Source organism: Phyllobates terribilis, unplaced genomic scaffold (genome assembly GCF_046119375.1).
Source record: "Phyllobates terribilis strain yellow unplaced genomic scaffold, ASM4611937v1 Scaffold_5__5_contigs__length_657084704, whole genome shotgun sequence".
NCBI lineage: Eukaryota > Metazoa > Chordata > Amphibia > Anura > Dendrobatidae > Phyllobates > Phyllobates terribilis.
The window spans coordinates 153,554,829-153,576,964 of NW_027362765.1; the positions used below are offsets into that span (position 1 = coordinate 153,554,829).

General features: G+C 42.3%; 1 protein-coding gene across 2 annotated transcripts in view; it reads right to left on the reverse strand.

Moving 5' to 3' along the window:
• Nucleotides 1–365: 365 nt before the first annotated feature.
• The window catches only part of SPOP (speckle type BTB/POZ protein), a 41,715-nt gene continuing 19,944 nt past the window's right edge, over nt 366–22,136 (reverse strand). For both annotated transcript variants that reach the window (XM_073683224.1, XM_073683223.1), the window contains exons 8-11: nt 11,868–11,923; nt 8,996–9,118; nt 2,301–2,443; nt 366–1,949 (exon numbers count right to left, since the gene is read on the reverse strand). In XM_073683224.1, coding sequence (XP_073539325.1) covers nt 1,805–1,949; nt 2,301–2,443; nt 8,996–9,118; nt 11,868–11,923 — 467 coding nt within the window. In that variant the 3' untranslated portion in view covers nt 366–1,804. The remainder of the gene's footprint in view (nt 1,950–2,300; nt 2,444–8,995; nt 9,119–11,867; nt 11,924–22,136) is intronic.

A 22,136-nucleotide genomic window follows, 5' to 3' on the forward strand; every position in this document is an offset into this window, starting at 1 on the left:
CTCTAGGCCGAGAGGAGACCGGGGCTCTAGGCCGAGAGGAGACCAGGGGCGCTAGGCCGAGAGGAGACCGGGGCTCTAGGCCGAGAGGAGACAGGGACTATAGGCCGAGAGGAGACTAGTCCAATAACATCCCTGACAGGCTTCTGCTCACACCACTCTGTGTGATTGACAGGTCTCATCAGTGTACATAGGGAGACCTGTCAATCACCTGGTATAGGGCGAAGAGAGGCAGGCCTGGGTCCGCACTACACTCATCTTGCCTCTCCAAACTATGATGATTTCTATGAAAAGCTGGAGAGTTTCAGAGTAATATATACATGCTGTAACCGCACAGCCAGGCTCTGATTCATGATGTCTTTGGTTTGGGGCAGCATGAATCAAGTGTCAGGTTCCCTTTTACTAGAATACCAATAAGAAAGTTGGGGACAGATGTGGTGCTGGTTTTTCGAATTGAGAAGATATGTTGTTTTGTTAACCCTGAACAACCCCTTTAAAGTTAAAATCTCATTGCCAGGACAGAAAAATATGTATAACACCCACGGAGATATTCCTACATTGCCGTCACCTGTGTTCAGTGAAAAGCGAGATCTTCATTCTCAATATCTCCCCTTCAAGGTGGAAAGGTTTTGCTGCTGTAAGCAATCTTCAGCAATCACTCTACTCCCAAGATGCCAGCTACATAACCGCGTGAATGCAGCTTCACAGGATGGCATATTCTTTGCACATGATAAAGAACGGACCACTTCAGAAAGCAACCCCCCTCCCCGTGTGCCCCATAGTGAGATTAGCCTAATGACGGGAATATTTAATTCCACAGTACTCTCGTAAGATGGAATGCGTTTAAAGGATAGTGATGCACAATACAAAATAGGAATTATTTATGGTCTCCAAAAACAAAGAAAAAAATCTCTACTGGCTTTGAAGCATCAGTGGCTGAGCCTCACAACGTAACATAGAAGCTCCTGCAGGTACAAGAAGGTGAGGACAAGGTCAAAGCAAAGTAGGTGACATCACAGCCATGTCAAACAGTCGGTGGTTCTGGTTGCTGGATCCAGCATCTCAATGCCAGACACACCCTGATAAAGGCTGGGGTACAACCTGAGGGGTTGTTTTGGTCTAAATTTATCTTACCAACCATTGGTTAAAAACTGCATCTATAATACCCCATCGTTCAATGATATATCTATATGAAGTTAAAGGACCTGATCAAATTAATATTCCTGGGGTAATTGAAAGTTAATGAAATGAGGACCCCGAGACTGTATCCAGCAAACTCACCGCAGACTGAACGGTCAATGATAACGAACTTGGAAAATTAAAGTTTATAGTGAGTAGATGCTCTAATCTTATGGAACGGTATTAAAAGCAAAATTAAAAAGCTTTCTTTAAAAAAAAAAAATAATAAGTTTAGCCCCTGCACTGTTTGGGAAAAACAAAAATGTGGGGTTGGAGAGCAGCTGTGGAAAGCTTGCAGTCTCAGCCCTTGAACGTCTACTCCAAAAGTCCTCCATGGAGATCAGAAACTTCTCTCCGCCCCTATAAATTAAGGTAAAGTTCCAGCAGGGAAACACCCGCAGGGAGGGCAAGTCTATTATTCTCCCTGCTCCTCACAGGATACGGGAGACAGAAGGCTCAGTCTGGCCACGTGGCAAAGGAGAGTAGGGTGGCAACACACACAATGTCGGGGAGGTAAAGATAGAAACCTCCTCTCTCACCCCCTCCCCCACCAGTGTCTCTCATGCGATGAGGAAGAGGAGAGAGTGGCTCCAGATCAAGAGTGGATTATCTGTACAAGAGCTCGATTTTAGGATTGCTTCAGGCGCTTGCGAGGAGGGCCCAGGAAAGGGCACTGAGCCGAGGCCAAGGAACGGTATGCTTCTGCCACCAGGTGTGGATGAGAGACCACCATAGACTTCCATCCTGAAGTTTCCATGACATCAGATGCATGGCTACAGGGAAACAGAAGGAGAGGAACATGATGCAGATGGCTTAGAGTAGAGTCACAAGCCCTTACAATGTATATAGGTCTATTGGGTTTGTAGGCTGAGGCATGGCTTCAAATTTTCTGTATAGTCATAAATGAGAATATTCTGGCTTCCTGCAGCCACCACTAGAGGGAGCTTACAGGACACACTTACAATTGGCTTCAATATATACCAATATAGTGAGCGATATGTGCCCCCTAGTAGTGGCTGCAGGAAGACAACAGTTTGATGACAGGTGCCCTCTAAATGGGCAATAATAATCTTGATTACTAATAATGGAGAACTATGTACAAATTAAAAGATAAAATCACTTACTAGTTGATAAAGTCCACAGCCTGAGTCTTAAGCTGGTCTGCGCTGTGCAAGTCAGCCAAGATCAGAATCTCTGCGGCGTTCTCCACGGACAGGTTGCTGCACAAAGCCTCCTCGCACATCACCTTCAGACGTTCCAGAGCATACTGTGGACAGGAGGATAATCGGCTTAGACTCTGCTAGCATGGCAAGGGTTAAAGAGAATGCCCACTTTTTAGAATCTTTAGGTTTTGTTGTTTTTTTTTTTTAAGTCAAAATCAGTACCGAATAATTCCACTTCCACATCGGGAGGTAATTGGTGCTGATGACCAGACATTGGCCTGTGACTGCCACAATGTGTTCATGACTGGCAGATATTGGGCACTTGTTGAATTCATTAGAACAGGACATGTACACTATACCTGCTGGCCGTGCACGTGTCCTGGCATACACTTGCCAATGCAAAGCAATAATGAGTGACGTAGTGGAAACTTTTTAATATATCTTCACAGCGGTCTTTCTGCACAGCTCCGTACATCTTACCGTTGATGTTCCTGGTATTGCAACTTAATCTAAATCAAGGGAATAAAGTGAGCTGTAATACCAGACTCAGCCACTACTGAACTACGGCGCTATTTCTGGTTAGCAATGAAGTCACCGCAGCACTGTTGCCCCTTCAATCAGCTGATTTGTGAGGGTGGTAGAAGTCGGCCTTCCACCAATCAAATAGTATTGTCCTATTCTAAGGATGGGTCATCAATATTAAGCCAGTTTGCCAAGTTTGTGAAACGAACACACACCATGCTCCCAGCCCGAGCGTCAGGTCTTTTGACCTGTATTATCTCCTTCATATATGTCTACGAGGCAGTTAGCTGATGGACACCCAAAAATTAAGCCGGGTTTCCCGATCCAAGCATGAACCTGTGGAAATGGTTTTAAAGTCTCAGGAAATCTATTTAAAAGGGGTATTCCCATCTCCAAAATCCTATCGCAATATGTAGTAGGTGTAATAAATAACAATATTCGCAAATACCTCCAATTAGAAATGTAGTATAGTTTTTCTGATTCACTATGTCTCTTTCCACCTGTGCAGGCATTGCATGACCTTAGGTATCCATGGTTACGACCATTGATATAGTTGCTAGTGGTCGTAACCATGGATACCTAAGCTACTGCAAAGCCTGCACAGGAGGAAAGAGACATAGTGAATCAGAAAAACTATACTACATTTTTAATTGGAGGTATTTTCTAATATTGTTAGTATTACACCTACTACATATTGGGATAGGATCTTGGAGATGGGAATAACACTTTAACTGTCAAAAGCAACAAGCAAAACTTGCTGTAACGTCCAAATGTCTGCAGATGGACTTATAAGGAACATCAAGACTTCCCCAATCACAGAAATATATAAAGAAATTGCTATACAGGCAATTCCCTTATACATTAGTGTGGATTCGCCACATTACGGGATGACCCCATTTCAGGCCTAGGATTGAAGAACCTGAAAAAAAAAGAAGGTGCAGCGTCCGTTCCTCCGGAGCTGTGCCTCACACATTAACAGCTGATGAGCAGCAGAAAAACACTCGTCTTGTTCAATTTCCCCGCAGTCTGGTCGTATATATATCTACTTTACAGCGTTTACACCGCATCCCTGTGGCTTCCTACAGACGGCTGGAAGTCGTCTCCTCAAAGAGCTGTAATTACTACAACTTGTTGCATTATTGACACGGCCGCTAAATCCGCCTGTAGCTGAAATACATTCTCCTTTTCCATCCCTCCTCTTATGTATAACCCAATGGCATCAAAGACAGAACGCCTCTCTATTACCCTGTTCTCCCGGATCAATCAGCGACTCCCTAAGTGAGGGGCAATGGTGGATGGTGGGTCTGCTCTGCCTGTATGGTAGGACCAATGACAAGCCGCAGGTTATTAAACAGTCTCTGACCAGTCATAAATGGAAGCTCAAAGACCCCCACATGATCCACTGCCTACAAGTCGCTCAGACCCATGAAGACCACCCTCTACCATATCAATTTACCCTAACAGAGTACACGGACTGGATTTGCATATATTAAATTAAATTCTACAAATGAAAAAAAATATAGCCAAAAAGGAGAAATTTATTAAAGCTGGGGCAAAATAATAGTGGAGCAATAGGGTTCCCACCCACTGATCAGACAGTGAATAGAAAAAGAATAGGTCATCAATGTTAAAGTAGTGGAAAACCTCTTTAATAGTAAAGGAAACCTGTAAAAAAACAGAAGGGCATAACCCCATTATATTAACCCCTCTCTAGCAAGTTAATAAAATGTAACCTTTATTAAATTTAAAAGTTCATATAATGACATGAGGATTAAAATAATTCATATTTGCCATTATTTCATGGTTTATAATATGCCGAGTAGCAATATCTTATCTCCTTATATTGCGCTGGCACCCCGGGTTACCATAGACAGATAGTAAGGATCGATTATGTAAAATTCAATAATGCAGCACATGTCCCCCGAAAATGTTTCACTGACGGATCGCCACCTCCAGGGGGGACGGATCACCACCACCAGGGGGATGGTACATTAGTGTGAAAGACATGTCAAGTAATGATAGGAAAGTGTCGCTAAGCAGGGAATATAGCGTGAGGCTGAACAGCTGGAAGTGCACGGTCTCACCCCAATACACATACATACAGGACTTCTTGCTGCTACAGCATTGCTTTGGGGTCATAAAAGAAACAACTTGCTTATCTTTTATTGGTCATATTAATGGTTTGGAGTAAACGTACCCTTTACTGGCCTTTTCTTAGACCATCAATATCAGATCAGTGGGCGTCTGAATCCGGGCATGACCCGTAAATCACCTTATTAAAAGGGACCAGTGATCCAGGGAGCACCACATCCCCTTTATTTGTTTACCAGGAACAGCGCTATAGATTTGGCAGTGGCTGTACCTAGTACTGCAGCTCTCTATGACTCGGTCCTATTCAAACAAATATACAGAAAGTACAGTGCTGTGAATGCTCAAAAAGGCTCGGGGCTCGCTGGAGTGCCGTGGCCCCTTCAATCATTGATCAGCATGTATACTAGGAGATAGGCCATTATGTCTATCCTGAGGACAGGCCGTGCATACTGAAGTGCTGGAAACCCCCTTTAATAAATCTCCCCCAGTGCATTATGGGTATAAAAGTGGAGAGCCTGCTGCAATCAGCCCAGCTCTGCCGCCTTAGCTTTCACAGACTCAAATGAGAGGTCTATGTAGCAAATCAAACAATAACGCAGTGTCAGATATCACCAGATATGCCCCTGAGACTGGCGGAGGAGCGAGCCCGGCTGTCTGTTATTCCTGACTGCAGAGACTGTGGAGGATTACGAGCAGGGAGAGGATGAGGAACTTTTCTTCTGCTGTACTTATAAAATGTTTACAAGGAGATGATTCAGAAGACAAAAGGAAATAAAGAAACCCTGTACTGCAACTTGTGGCTGAACTGGTGAAGATTTCTGCTGGGAGGATTCAGGCCTCTCTGGGCCAGGAGTTAATCATTTGATTGAATCTAAACCAGTATAAACCAGTAAAGCTGGGACAATATGACCCTGACCTGTGCGGAGGTTCTGCTCTATGGGGAGCTTCTCATCAACGGAGCAAACACTGTGAGATTTGGATGGGCACCATTAATAGTACAATATCGCAGGTAAATAAATGCGCAGTCTCCCTCCCAGCAATAGCTGACCGGTGGTCTACAGACGGGCTATTCTCACAGCACAAGCTACTACAGACGGGTTCCAAGAGTGTGACAAGCCCCTGCTGCCCCCACTACTACTACACAGAAGGTTACATGGACTCTAATGCCATAGTAACAGCCAGGTACCATTATCTCTATGTGCAACCCATCAGCACTACACCGCCAAAATGAAGAGCGACCACAAGAAAGGCAGTGCAGCTCTTAATGTAAAATGCGAAGCAAGATGTTCTCCCCTTCCTCAATGCACTGCACAATGCTGTTTAGGATGCTCCAATACACAGTGCCATCCAGAGTGCCCCCCAAGTGCATAGCGTCATTCAGGGTGTCCCGCCAGATACAGGAGCCATCCAGGTGCCCCTTAACGCATTGGCTCAATCCAGCGTAACCACCCCCCCCCTTCAAGCACAGGCATCATACAGATGCTATTCCTATGCACAGCAGACATCTAGGGTGTCCCCCAAAACACAGATGACATCTAGAAACCCCCCCCCCCATATACAGGCACAATCCAGGGTGTCCAGATCCATGAACAAGTGACCCTTCCAAGTGCCAACATCCCATGTAGTGATGCCCCTCCTGGATTACTCCCAGTGTACAGGCTCCATTCCTCCTTATACAAGGTGCCATTCAGGGTTCCCTACAATACACAGGTGCCTCTCCTGAGTGACAGACCCTATGTTGCCTCCCCTCCTCCTTATGGAAAGCCCCATCCTAGGTGCCCCTCCACACCATGCATTGGTGGCAACCAAGGTACTCCCCTTCATTCACACAAGCCAGACAGGGTGCCCTTCCCTCATGTACAGGTACCCCTCCTTATGTACAGATGTCACTCTCTTGGGTGCTTATGTCCAGGTCCTATATCCCTCCTGGAACAGCACCATCCAAGGTGCCCCCTCGAAACACAGTTGCTCCATCACACCATGCATGGGTGCCAGGACTGTGCAGTCGGTAAGCCAAACCTTCGACTCCAACTCCAACTCCCTGATACATGGCTCATGTTTAAGTGATAAATTTACTGTAGCAGAGATTCATCTCAGCTAAAAGTCTAGAGCCTTAGATCAGGAATAGGACAGACATTTATAGGACATTTCATAACTTCACAAATTCTTATGAAAAAATATTCCCCACAAACTGCATTGAACTACTGTACCCAATTTATTATACACTGCTCAAAAAAATAAAGGGAACACTCAAATAACACATCCTAGATCTGAATGAATGAAATATTCTCATTGAATACTTTGTTCTGTACAAAGTTGAATGTGCTGACAATAAAATCACACAAAAATCATCAATGGAAATCAAATTTATTAACCAGTGGAGGGCTGGATTTGGAATCACCCCCAAAATTAAAGTGGAAAAACACACTACAGGCTGATCCAACTTTGATATAATGTCCTTAAAACAAGTCAAAATGAGGCTCAGTATTGTGTGTGGCCTCCACGTGCCTGTATAACCTCCCTACAACGCCTGGGCATGCTCCTGATGAGGTTGCGGATGGACTCCTGTGGGATCTCCTCCCAGACCTGGACTAAAGCATCCGCCAACTCCTGGACAGTCTGTGGTGCAACGTGACGTTGGTGGATGGAGCGAGACATGATGTCCCAGATGTGCTCAATCGGATTCAGGTCTGGGGAACGGGCGGGCCAGTCCATAGCTTCAATGCCTTCATCTTGCAGGAACTGCTGACACACTCCAGCCACATGAGGTCTGGCATTGTCCTGCATTAGGAGGAACCCAGGGCCAACCGCACCAGCATATGGTCTCACAAGGGGGTCTGAGGATCTCATCTCGGTACCTAATGGCTGTCAGGCTACCTCTGACGAGCACATGGAAGGCTGTGCGGACCTCCAAAGAAATGCCACCCCACACCATTACTGACCCATTGCCAAACCGGTCATGCTGAAGGATGTTGCAGGCAGCAGATCGCTCTCCACAGCGTCTACAGACTCTGTCATATGTGCTCAGTGTGAATCTCCTTTCATCTGTGAAGAGCACAGGGCGCCAGTGGCGACTTTGCCAATCCTGGTGTTCTGTGGCAAATGCCAAGCGTCCTGCACGGTGTTGGGCTGTGAGCACAACCCCCATCTGTGGACGTCTGGCCCTCATACCACCCTCATGAAGTCAGTTTCTAACCGTTTGTGCAGATACAGGCACATTTGTAGCCTGCTGGAGTTCATTTAGCAGGGCTTTGGCAGTGCTCCTCCTGTTACTCCTTGCACAAAGGCAGAGTTAGCGGTCATGCTGCTGAGTTGTTGCCCTCCTACGGCCCCCTCCTGGTGTACTGGCCTGTCTCCTGGTAGCGCCTCCAGCCTCTGGACACTACACTGACAGACACAGCAAACCTTCTTGCCACAGCTTGCATTGATATGCCATCCTGGATGAGCTGCACTACCTGAGCAACTTCTGTGGGTTGTAGAGTCCATCTCATGCTACCACGAGTGTGAAAGCACAACCAACATTCAAAAGTGACCAAAACATCACCATAAAGCACTGGTACTGAGATGTGGTCTGTGGTCCCCACCTGCAGAACCACTCCTTTATTGAGGGTGTCTTGATAATTGCCAATAATTTCCATCTATTGTCTATTCCATTTGCACAACAGCATGTGAAATTGATTGTCAATCAGTGTTGCTTCCTAAGTGGACAGTTTGATTTCACAGAAGTTTGATTTACTTGGAGTTATATTCTGTTGTTTAAGTGTTCCCTTTATTTTTTTGAGCAGTGTATATTTTAGGAGTCGGTCCATTTTATACAGACTCCAACTCAGACTCCGACTCCACAGCCCTGCCAACCAGGGTATTTTCTGGGCACAGCTCCATCCCAGGTATTCTCATAACCGGAGACCTACTTTCACCTGATGGTAGGAGAATACCCTTATCTCCTTGCCTTTGATTCCTGGTGTAAAGAAGCCTCTCAGTCCTGATCGTGATTGATAATTAGTCCTCATTAATAAATCAGTTAGTGCCGGTGATAATCATACCTTATCTGCAGCAGCCAGAAGATCATCAGCCATCTTGTCAAGGTTGGATGCCTTCCCGGTGTATATAAAACACATCATTTCCTTGAAGACATCTGGCTCCACATCTTTAATCTCCACACGATTCTAAGTTTGAAAAACAAATAGTAAATATTCCAAACTTTATTCATGTCAGATCATCCCTCACGTCATCATAAGTCCAAGTGGGTACAAGCACTACCATATATCAACATAATAGACCGAAACGTAGAAACCTACAGTGCTTGGCCGCTATGAATTACACTGGGCCGGAAGCGCACAGCTGTCAGACGGCCCGTGTATAAAGGATAATGGCCTGCCAAATTAACACCGCTAATCCCCTATTAAAGGGGAACTAATCCTCATTCACAGAACTACTAATAGCATTCACATGTATGTGTATATATATTACACACATTCCTGGAAGCCCCGTCAATGATTACTGAAGGCTAGTCATCCTCTCAGCAGTACAATCCAGCAGATAACAGGGAGCAATACTGCATAGAAAGTAAAAATTAAAGATGAAGGGATTCCAGTTTCGTAAATTTGCAAAAAAAATGTATTCCAGTAAAAAGGGTTTCCATATAGGTTGGATACAGCAGCGTGTTTCGAACGCTAAACCTGCGTTCTTTATCAGAGTCTCTAGCACTCTCTATGATAGAATACTTGTTATAACAATATTGCATATATAGCAGGGCTCGACAAACTCAGGCTCCTGGTCGCCAGTGGCGCCTAGAAAATGTTGTCTGGCGCCTAGAAAATGTTGCCTGGTGCTTGAGGAGTTGAGTTGAGAAGAAAAAAAAATACTCTCAATCCAATCCCACCTCCTGCACGGAGTCATCCAATCGGAGGAAGCAGGGACAGTATCGCTCAGGCCGCCTTCTCCACTTTGCTCCGCCCCCCTTATGCTCCGGGACTGGACAGGGAGAGTTGGGTTAAGGGGAAGGATCGCTGTGGCCGGGGGCCCGTTCTCATCTCCCGATACCTGTGTAAGTACATACAAAGGCCGTGCTCCCCGGGGAGACGCCGTGTGTGAGGGGGTCTATATGTACAGTTTGTCAACTGTGGACCACTGGTACTTCAGCTCTAAAATCACAAGGCATGTTCATGGCCACAAAAAGCAAAGTGAAAAACACTAGAATGTTGCCTAAAATCTAAAATATCAAAATATAATATTTATTATCTTTAAAAGTAAAATGTTGTTTATAACGTTTGTAATGTTTTTTTTGTTAAATTAAAAACCAAGTTTGCTTAAAAAAAATTCTGGCTCCTAAATTTTTGGGCTGGCTCCTAGATTCTGAACAACTTTGTCGACCCCTGATATATAGAACATATAAAATTAATACTTTGTGTACTGTTGATTATTATATATTTTCCTATGACTCCACGTTCAACAGATGGAAATGTAATTATCGAATTATCATTTTGTCCACAATTTGCCCAATTTTTCATTCTATGTGGGTTTTTTAATGGGTTTTTACTTTTGTGTATAATTGATTGTTTATAATAAAGGTTTGATACATTTTGTCATTTTTTCTCTTGTACTTTATTTGATTTGATGGTAGTTATATGATTATCTATTGGTGTTTTTGGTACCTCCAACAACTAATTTAATAGAATTTAGTCTAAATTTAATATGGGCTTATTTTTCCAGTTTTTGGTTATAATGTCTTTTCTGAGCCTGTAGTAATATACTCACCAGCTGCCATCTTCAGCTCTTCCCGGTCCAATTATGCCATCTTGTGACCGCAGCTCCTGATTGACCAGAAGTCAAAGGTAGCTGTCACAACCTCTGAATATAAGTCTCTTGAGAGTCTCATTCTGGCTCTCATACACTTATGAGATGTGGCCTCCGGCTCGCCCAGCAAACACTGGAGCGATCCAGCAGGTCACAAGTAGTAGAAGACGACCGGAGCGGGGCCGAGAACAGCAGAAGACGGCGGTTGGTAAGTATATTAGTAGGGGCTAATATACATTAGTGATACCACTCTGGCGGTGAAATTTAAAAAAAAAAAAAAAAAGAGTGATGCTTTAAAATAAAGCAATAAAAAAAATACACTGTTGAATAAATAAATACATTTTGTGTGTGCATGCATATTATATATACATACATACACACTCAAGGCCGAAATGAAAGTCCTGTTGCAATGAGATTTAGCACAGTGGTGAATATCAGTACTGTAGGCCACTGTAAGCAGCAAACTGTAATCTTTCTTCCACTCCCAAAAAGGCTGACCTCTTAAGAAAAAAGGGCCCCACAAAAAAAATACAAAAAACTATAAAATGTAATATTTTATTCGACACCCTAAATAAGTTTCAGGCAAACTTTTTTGTGGCCTGGAGAGATAGCTATGATTCCACGGCACAAGTTTATAGGAACACAGCCTATAACTTCTCTGAAGAAAGCTAATAACAAATTTACTGGTCTAGTTTATGAGAACACAGCCTATAACTTCAGTGAAGAATGGTAATAACAAATCCACTTGACAAGTATACAAGAAAAATCTTAAGCCCCTAATGACCAGGTGTGAAAATGCCTTAAAGGAGATGTCCAAGTGTGGGGACACTAAGTCCTATAGAAGCAGAAGCATTGGCAGGGCTGCTTCTATTCACTGCATAGCGCTCATTAAGAGATATGTAGCCAGCGAAATAGAAGACAGAAGCAGTGATAAACTGCTGTCATTTCCTCCCCAGGGTCTCTGGCTGTATCTGACAGCTGGGGACCGGACTTGCTCCTGCTTGATTGCAGTAGCTTTAACCCAGAGTGTTGCGGGGTTAAAGCACACGACCATGGACTGTACATTTATGGCACTTGGTCGTTATAAGGTTAAGCAAACCTTAAATGACAATATCTTACCTTCTTACTCTCTTCCATCTCATGCTCAAACATTGCGCTGAAAACAGGAGACCGGGCTACAGGAGGGGAAAAAAAAAAAGAAAGTAAAAAGAAAAATATATAAAATGATCCTGGGCTCATCATCATCCATTACACATTCAATGCACTGACTAAGCTAATTACCATAGGTGCAGTTCTACTTGGCCAAGCATGTCTGTGTATATCTATATTAAGAAAACAGAAGGCTGATGCTTTGCCCGAAGCCAAATTGATGATTCTTATTAGTTGCCCGTGTGAAGCCAGACTGAGGATATTTAGTGGCTGCGATCCAAGGCAGCTGAATTATTGGTTCCCTCATTTGGAAGCGGCCGCTATAATCAGATAGCTGGCTACTAGCTTTTTCATCCACACCCACTTCAGCATTACGCCGACTTTATGACTTTGCTTTCTGCATCATACAAATAAAAGTTTAAAGGAATGAATGATTTTCATCTGCTGTAGATTTAAAGGGGACTGGTCGCCAGGTCAAAAGTGGACAGTTCTTGCTGTTATTTTCTTCCTGCTGATCCCCTGAGTATTCGTTTTTTGTTATTTTTTAAATCCGAAATACAGTTCCAGAGATATGGGACTTTATTTTTAGTGCAAATTTTTAATGGTCTCCATCAAGAGGGTGTGGCTTATAGAGTAAGAATGCAGAGAAGCCTAGAGACACGCCCCCAGAGAATCCTGTGAGCCACACCCCTTATTAAAGGCCAGAAAAATGATCACCAAATAAAAAGACCCATATCTCTGGAACCGTATGGAGTATTTAGATAAAAAAACAAAACAAAAAAAAAACAACACAGAGGTGCAGCAAGAATAAAGAGCAAAAACTGGACATATTCGACCGATGTGTAAAGGACCCACACATATAAATACATAAGAGACTATACCAGCAAGGAATAAAGTCACAGACCTATTAATTTTCTCTGGAACTGCCAGAAATAGAGTACAGTGCTCGGCTTTCTCCTGCAGTCCTATAGGCAATGATTAGAGCACTGGCGGCCATCACCTCATTTTGATAGCATTTCACAGCTGGGATAGTGGGGGTCCCAGCAATCAGGCCCCCAACGATCATCCAGTTAACACCTATCCACAGGATAGCTTGCAGAGTTTACACCACCGCTTTACTAGGTTTTACTAGTCCTTTCACCTTGTAAAAAATGAAGACCTCCACATCAGCATTGGGTCCAGCTCTGCACTGCCCACTTAGGCTTAAAGGGGTATTCCCATCTCCAAGATCCTATCCCAATATGTAGAAGGTGTAATAATAATAATAATATTAGCAAATACCTCCAATTAGAAATGTAGTATAGTTCTTCTGATTCGCTATTTCTCTTGCCTCATGTGCAGGGCATTGGAGTAGCTTAAATATCCATGGTTATGACCACTAACACCTAATTGTCAGTACATGAGTATCGTAACCATGGATACCTAAGCTACTGCAGAGCCCTGTATATGGGGCAAGTGACATAGAAATGTAGAATAGTTCTTCTGATTTGCTAATATTATTATTATTATTACACCTACTACATATTGGGATAGGATCTTGAAGATGGGAATACCACGTTAAAGGGAATGTGGCCTAAGATAATGACCTATTGTTTATATATGGTTTTTGTGCTACATGTATTTTTATCTAATTTTTGGCAAAGGGTTTTTACATTTTTTTCATATTACAATCTATTTATTTTTTTGAAAAATAGTAATCTTTCAAATTTCACCGAGGCCACTGGGGCTATTTTTGGGCTCATACTTGTTCTCCACCGTGTTTGTGTGGGTTTCCTCTGGGTACTCTGGATTCTTCCAAAGACTTATAGATAGGGAATTTACATTGTGAGCCCCAACGAAGAGTTTTCAGCAGATGCATTATCAGAGGCAGTATTAGGCTTATGTTCACATGTGGCATTTTTGCAGCATTTTTTTTTCTCTGCAGAAAGTGGAGTTGTACAGTACCAGCAAAGTTATGAGATTTCAGAAATCTCACATGCACATTTTTTTTTTCGTGACTGAATTTGACAACTGCTGCATTTTTGAAAATCTGCAGCGTGTCAATTCTTTCAGGTTTTTTTTTCACCCATAAATAGCAATGAGAATGTGAAAAAATGCTGCAAAAGAAAAAGAAAAAAAAGCAGAATGCATTTTTAGAAGCATTTTTTGGTAAATAAAACTAACTTTATTAACATGAGCAGTAGACAAATCACAAAAGTAATCCGTCTGAAAAATGCAGCAAAAAAAAAAAATAAGTTGTCTCCTGCGTTTTATACGCAGTGTTTGTACTGATAAGAGTGAAGGTTTTGGCTACAGAAAAAAAAAATGCTCCAAAACTGACACGTGAGAACATAGCCTTTTAATGACACATATCACCTCTATACGCAGTTGATAGCACAGGATCCACCAATCAGAACGACATTTGCACACGCTCATTAGATGTTTCAATTCAAACGATGGGGTCGGGAGTCTGACCATTGAGGCTAAAAAGTGAGTCTAAAAAAGCCCTAGTGGCCAGTGTGAAAACTGCAAGATTTTTATTTTTTTATAGGGAGGGGTAAAAGAAAAAAAAAGTTATAAAATACATTTGTCAAAAAAAACCTGATAAAAACTATTGGCAATTATCTTAGGACACATTCCCTGAGTTTTGACCGGCACATGGAAGCTTAGAGGTTAGTGATAAAAAGTTAAATTTATTTTACCATCACGGATCTCACTTATGCAGTAAAATGAATTACATCTAATAAACCTGTAATAAAGTCATGGCCCGGACACTTATAACTCGTCCCCGCAGTCTCTCGGATTACTTTGCCATAACATAACCCACTATAAATTACCATTAAATACTGTAACCTGTCTTCTAATCCAAAATAATTGATAATCCAACAGCCATCAATCTCCACTGGTATTGGATGAAATATGGGCTGGTTTAGCCATATGTGTGGCCATACTTAAGCATATAGTCGCCTCAAAATCTGACAGGGGAAGTAGGACCATCCAACATGCAAGATTGCATAGACTACAGCAAACTACATGGACTATAACTAATGGTTTAAAGGGAATCTGTCACCAGGTTTTTGCTACCTCATCTGAGAGCCACATAATGTAGGAAAAGAGACCCCGATTCCAGCAACATATTACTTAGTTTACTGGGTGCAGCAGCTGATACAATCAGAGTTTTGAGATGTAGCAGAGCTCAGAAAACTGCCGCCACCCACGCCACAGCTTTGGGTGTACATTTTATATTGACAGTAAGCTGTTAATCAGTCGTGCGGACTTGGTTGCACATGAGCTGTAGTCCTGCAGTGTTAATCTCCTGGTGATAAAACACTCATTGTATTGAAACAACAGCACACAGCCTAATAAGTGACACATCCCTGAAATCTGTGTCTCAGCCCCTACCTCATATTGCCCTCAGATTACATAAAAACCTGAAGACAGATTACATTTAAAAGGATATCAAAGAACCGTCTTCCTTTTAAAAAATGGTGCTGAATGCACTTTTCCCTGGACATGTACAGTAGCTACAAGTGGAAGTACGTATATATACCATTTATATAGGAATATGAACATACAAGTTGATGCCATTCCTCCACCTATAGTTATATTAGTTCCCTTTAGAGAGATCAAAGTGTTAAAAGAGACATGTGACCAAGACCACCCCATTTTAATATGGAGCTTGCCTCCACGATCGGCTGTAATCACCTAGGTGAAGCCAAGCCTAAAGCCGCCCATACAGGGGAGATGGCCAGAACGCTCTCTCCCAACTCCCTTTAAAGCCCCTCATACACATTAGACTAATGTTGGCTGAACCAGACGATATTGATTTGTCTGCCGAATCGTCTAGTCCCCTGAAAACAAGAAGAGGGACTGGACCCTGAAATTCCAACTGCTTGATCCTTTCTTACCCCAATATCATCTGACAGGGAAGAGTCAGTAGGGCCTCATTCATATCAGATAAATGGCAGGATGGGCCTATTTTCATCTACTGTGTATAGGGGCTTTAGGCATATATTTCCCAAGAAGTCGGCTTGGCATGTAATGTATGGCCATCCAGGCTTGTCAGAGAAGATCTCTGTTCTGCCATGTGGAGAAGTGAGATCGGGGGAGCCCCTCTGTGGTGTGTAAGGGCATATATAAAAGGGTGATTTAGTTTTGAGCTCAACCGATCATACAGATGTATCATGCGCCAAATTAGCCACCACATTGTGCTATACGGGTATCCTGGAGTGATTATGCACTTGGCATTAAAATGCAAAATGTGCAGCAGTGAGCGAGCGGTTAGGCTAAAGGATTATTCCCAGAAATTAAGTTATCCTTTATCTTTGCATCGGGGCTCTGCAGTCTGCAGTCCTGAATGGAGAAGACGTGAGCATACTCGGACTATAGGTCCAGGTACAGCCCTCTGCTATTACCAGCAGTCCCATAGACAATGAGTTGAGCGGAGGCCGAGTAAACGCATCCCCACTCCAATCAAGAGGGTGCTGCAGAGCCCTGTTATTGGGAATCCAGAGTCCCGATCTCGGGATCGCTTGGGGGACCCAGCAATCAAACCACCAGTGGTCAGAATTATCCCTTATCCTATGTATAGGAGATAATTAGTTATTCCTAAAAAAAAAAAAAATATTTAAATAAAGCAACATCTGTATGCTACAGTCAGAGAAAACATTTGAGAAAAAGATTCATATTTAAAGGGGTTTTCCAGTTTGAGAAAACCCCTGCCCCTCGGCTTTACTCACCCTCCTTGGGTCCCTCACCAAGTCTACACTGCTGCTCCTGGTACCTTTTAGCCTTAAAAATTCCAGTTTTCCTCCTTTTTTCACTATGCTCCTGGTACCTGTAGCGCTGCAGCCAATCGGAACGCGCACCTGAGCTCCGTTGTTGGTTGAGGTACTGTCTATACGACATCAGAGCTGCGGAGACTCTGACCCAGGGAGGGCGAGTAAAGTTCCGTTTTAGTTTTTGAAAACCAACTACAACAGGGAAAAAGGAGATTTTCCAGAATGGGAAAACCCCTTTAAATCCCCTGCCAGCATTTTTGGTACAGCTTTCCTAAACTCTAGGATGAGAAAAATGCCTAGTTCTGCAGGGATCTGGAGGATACAGCTAGTCAGGAACCAGGGAAAGCTGGGTGAACATCATGGATGGCTGCACATGGATGTGGGGTACAGAATGGCGGCTGTAGACAGTTCACAGAGTGACTCTTTCTACCTGTGAATAATAGCACTTTGCAAGGATCGGCAGCTGTTCCAACCTCCACACCGAGCATTGCTTCATTATTTGCCTTTGTCACAGAATATAAAGTCAAGACTGGAATTATCCATAGCATTAAAGGCCCACGTTCACGGTGACACTGAACTCTGCAGAGATCAATATGACAAGAGTGCTTGTAATGTCGTACTGTTAACGCGCTTCAGGGTCACCCGCAACGATCACAGTCCCAGCGGTGCGTATACAGAGAAATAGCTCACTGATGGCCGCCATGATGACTCATTTGCAAACTTTGTGAAACCACCGAGCGAGCAGGAGTACAAAAACAAGTCGGGAATTTCCTTAGAGCAGAAGTAACCAGACGACTTGTAAGGAAGACGTAGATGAAAGCAAATGCAGAGCTGCTGCCTGCTCGTTACCTTAAAGGTACAGGCACATGAAGATTTTATATGCACTTCCAGTATGGAGGTTTGCAACAGAAAAGTGCTTAGATAACAATTCCCTAAAGTATACTATGCTCTACTCCTATCGTAGGGATATATATTAAACAGAACAGCCCGAGAGCTAATGGCCCCAAACACATTAGGTGAAAGTCGGACAAACTTCTAGATTTTTGCAGGACCAGGGAGAACATCTGCTTGGTATGGGCGCTTCCTAACAGATGATGGGGGGAAACAACGATTAGGCAGTTAGAATTCCAACGTGGGACCCTTTAGCCTTTAGTTTTTAGGGGAGATGACCCTCTGCCAGCTTTCTAATTTCTCTCCATAGAAAACACACGAGCGCTTGTCAGAGTGCTCATGTGTATGGGGGGGATCAGGAGAGACAGCGATATGTTGGTTGACAGCTAGGACATGTGTATGGCCAGAAATCAAAATGAGGGGGGTGATTGGCACTTTATTCATATGTTTCCACTTGGCCCTGCTCTCCTCAGATTTAAACTTCTTATGAATTTGGGTCCTGCTTGCTCTTCTCTGTGGAAAGCTGAGCAGAACCAATGAGCAGACGCCCCCAACCCCCCAAGAAAGGAGGTGGGTACCCTTTAAATAGATGGGATAATAGTTTCCCATTTTAGAATATGGCACCCAGTGGTGATCAGATGCAGATTACACTGCAGGGTACATGTAGGATGGTTGTTTATGCAAAACACTAATTACTTGAACTTGTCATAACAGGGGCTTCCATTATGATGTCTATATACCCCCATAGGGTATGAGGAGGTACACCCCCCACCCTATGCATAAGATGGCCATGTATGAATGTAGTGCTCGGCATTCAATCCTACAACCTGCAGCAATAACGATCAGGGGTTTGCCAAGGAAGGACCCCACACCTGTCAGATATTTATGGCATATCCCTTTAAGAATCTTCCAGGTATTGGATACTCTTTGAATTTCTAGATTTGTATAAAGAAGCTAAACCCCATCTACCTTCCCAACAAGAAAGACAATAAGCATATAAACCCCCCTCCCTGCTTATCAACCTGCACTCAGGATGTGCCTAGTAATATGCTAATCCCACATACGGCCATATTTCATGACAATTCTCTCTATAAAGTGACTAAAGCACCAGCTGCAAACAGCTCCAATTTCAATGAAAATGATATTTTTATGGCAAAAAGCAGGAATACACAGGTGCAACATTATACAGCTCTGGGAACAACATTCAATGGGATTTTTAGAAATTAAAGAAGAAAAAGATTTAAAAAAGAAAAAAAAAGTCAATGCTTATTTGTAATTCAGTCTTATAGAAAGATCCAAATATTTTCAAATACTTAGTAAGGGAAACAGCGCCACCCTTGTCTACAGGCAGCATCTGGTAATGTAGCTCAGCGACCTTAAGGGGGTTTCTGATCAAGGAGCTGATTTTGCCAGGGGAAGCCAAATGTTTTATTATATGGCAGCTATTCAGGAGATATAATAGAAGGACAGCTCGAGTAACCAGGGGTCTCATAGGGAGAAACCAAAGGCAAGGGACCCTCCTCGATGACGTCCATATGACCTAATTGGTCATAGGCAGCCTATCAATTTCTGGTATATATTTTTCACTGCTTGTGTGATCTGTCCTGAAAACTGCATTATATCTCCATGCAATGCTCTGCAGCCTATCAATTTCTGGTATATATTTTTTCACTCCTCTAGCTTTTTTATTCCATGATACTTAAAGGTCATCACACTTACTTTAAGAGTTTATGATCCATGCCGAGTTTACTAGTCTGTTTTTTTTTTTTTCCCTGCACTTTATGGTCTCCTGTTGTCTTTTAAGCTAGTGATTGATTGTTAATGAGTTAAATCTGTGCAGATCTAAGCAGATACGTCCCTATATATTGAGACTTAGTTAAGGGGAGGCATTTATGCGGGGGCATTTATGCATATAGCATTTATGCATACTTTATCGAAGTGCCATAATTTAGCAAAGTGCCCTGGCAGTTAGAAAATGGCATTGCTAATATTCCTCTTTCTTCTCTTCTTACAGGTATATATTTTTCACTGCTTGTGTGATCTGTCCTGAAAACTGCATTATATCTCCATGCAATGCTCTGCAGCCTATCAATTTCTGGTATATATTTTTCACTGCTTGTGTGATCTGTCCTGAAAACTGCATTATATCTCCATGCAATGCTCTGCAGCCTATCAATTTCTGGTATATATTTTTCACTGCTTGTGTGATCTGTCCTGAAAACTGCATTATATCTCCATGCAATGCTCTGCAGCCTATCAATTTCTGGTATATATTTTTCACTGCTTGTGTGATCTGTCCTGAAAACTGCATTATATCTCCATGCAATGCTCTGCAGCCTATCAATTTCTGGTATATATTTTTTCACTCCTCTAGCTTTTTTATTCCATGATACTTAAAGGTCATCACACTTACTTTAAGAGTTTATGATCCATGCCGAGTTTACTAGTCTGTTTTTTTTTTTTTTCCCTGCACTTTATGGTCTCCTGTTGTCTTTTAAGCTAGTGATTGATTGTTAATGAGTTAAATCTGTGCAGATCTAAGCAGATACGTCCCTATATATTGAGACTTAGTTAAGGGGAGGCATTTATGCGGGGGCATTTATGCATATAGCATTTATGCATACTTTATCGAAGTGCCATAATTTAGCAAAGTGCCCTGGCAGTTAGAAAATGGCATTGCTAATATTCCTCTTTCTTCTCTTCTTACAGGTATATATTTTTCACTGCTTGTGTGATCTGTCCTGAAAACTGCATTATATCTCCATGCAATGCTCTGCAGCCTATCAATTTCTGGTATATATTTTTCACTGCTTGTGTGATCTGTCCTGAAAACTGCATTATATCTCCATGCAATGCTCTGCAGCCTATCAATTTCTGGTATATATTTTTTCACTCCTCTAGCTTTTTTATTCCATGATACTTAAAGGTCATCACACTTACTTTAAGAGTTTATGATCCATGCCGAGTTTACTAGTCTGTTTTTTTTTTTTTTCCCTGCACTTTATGGTCTCCTGTTGTCTTTTAAGCTAGTGATTGATTGTTAATGAGTTAAATCTGTGCAGATCTAAGCAGATACGTCCCTATATATTGAGACTTAGTTAAGGGGAGGCATTTATGCGGGGGCATTTATGCATATAGCATTTATGCATACTTTATCGAAGTGCCATAATTTAGCAAAGTGCCCTGGCAGTTAGAAAATGGCATTGCTAATATTCCTCTTTCTTCTCTTCTTACAGGTATATATTTTTCACTGCTTGTGTGATCTGTCCTGAAAACTGCATTATATCTCCATGCAATGCTCTGCAGCCTATCAATTTCTGGTATATATTTTTCACTGCTTGTGTGATCTGTCCTGAAAACTGCATTATATCTCCATGCAATGCTCTGCAGCCTATCAATTTCTGGTATATATTTTTTCACTCCTCTAGCTTTTTTATTCCATGATACTTAAAGGTCATCACACTTACTTTAAGAGTTTATGATCCATGCCGAGTTTACTAGTCTGTTTTTTTTTTTTTCCCTGCACTTTATGGTCTCCTGTTGTCTTTTAAGCTAGTGATTGATTGTTAATGAGTTAAATCTGTGCAGATCTAAGCAGATACGTCCCTATATATTGAGACTTAGTTAAGGGGAGGCATTTATGCGGGGGCATTTATGCATATAGCATTTATGCATACTTTATCGAAGTGCCATAATTTAGCAAAGTGCCCTGGCAGTTAGAAAATGGCATTGCTAATATTCCTCTTTCTTCTCTTCTTACAGGTATATATTTTTCACTGCTTGTGTGATCTGTCCTGAAAACTGCATTATATCTCCATGCAATGCTCTGCAGCCTATCAATTTCTGGTATATATTTTTCACTGCTTGTGTGATCTGTCCTGAAAACTGCATTATATCTCCATGCAATGCTCTGCAGCCTATCAATTTCTGGTATATATTTTTTCACTCCTCTAGCTTTTTTATTCCATGATACTTAAAGGTCATCACACTTACTTTAAGAGTTTATGATCCATGCCGAGTTTACTAGTCTGTTTTTTTTTTTTTCCCTGCACTTTATGGTCTCCTGTTGTCTTTTAAGCTAGTGATTGATTGTTAATGAGTTAAATCTGTGCAGATCTAAGCAGATACGTCCCTATATATTGAGACTTAGTTAAGGGGAGGCATTTATGCGGGGGCATTTATGCATATAGCATTTATGCATACTTTATCGAAGTGCCATAATTTAGCAAAGTGCCCTGGCAGTTAGAAAATGGCATTGCTAATATTCCTCTTTCTTCTCTTCTTACAGGTATATATTTTTCACTGCTTGTGTGATCTGTCCTGAAAACTGCATTATATCTCCATGCAATGCTCTGCAGCCTATCAATTTCTGGTATATATTTTTCACTGCTTGTGTGATCTGTCCTGAAAACTGCATTATATCTCCATGCAATGCTCTGCAGCCTATCAATTTCTGGTATATATTTTTTCACTCCTCTAGCTTTTTTATTCCATGATACTTAAAGGTCATCACACTTACTTTAAGAGTTTATGATCCATGCCGAGTTTACTAGTCTGTTTTTTTTTTTTTCCCTGCACTTTATGGTCT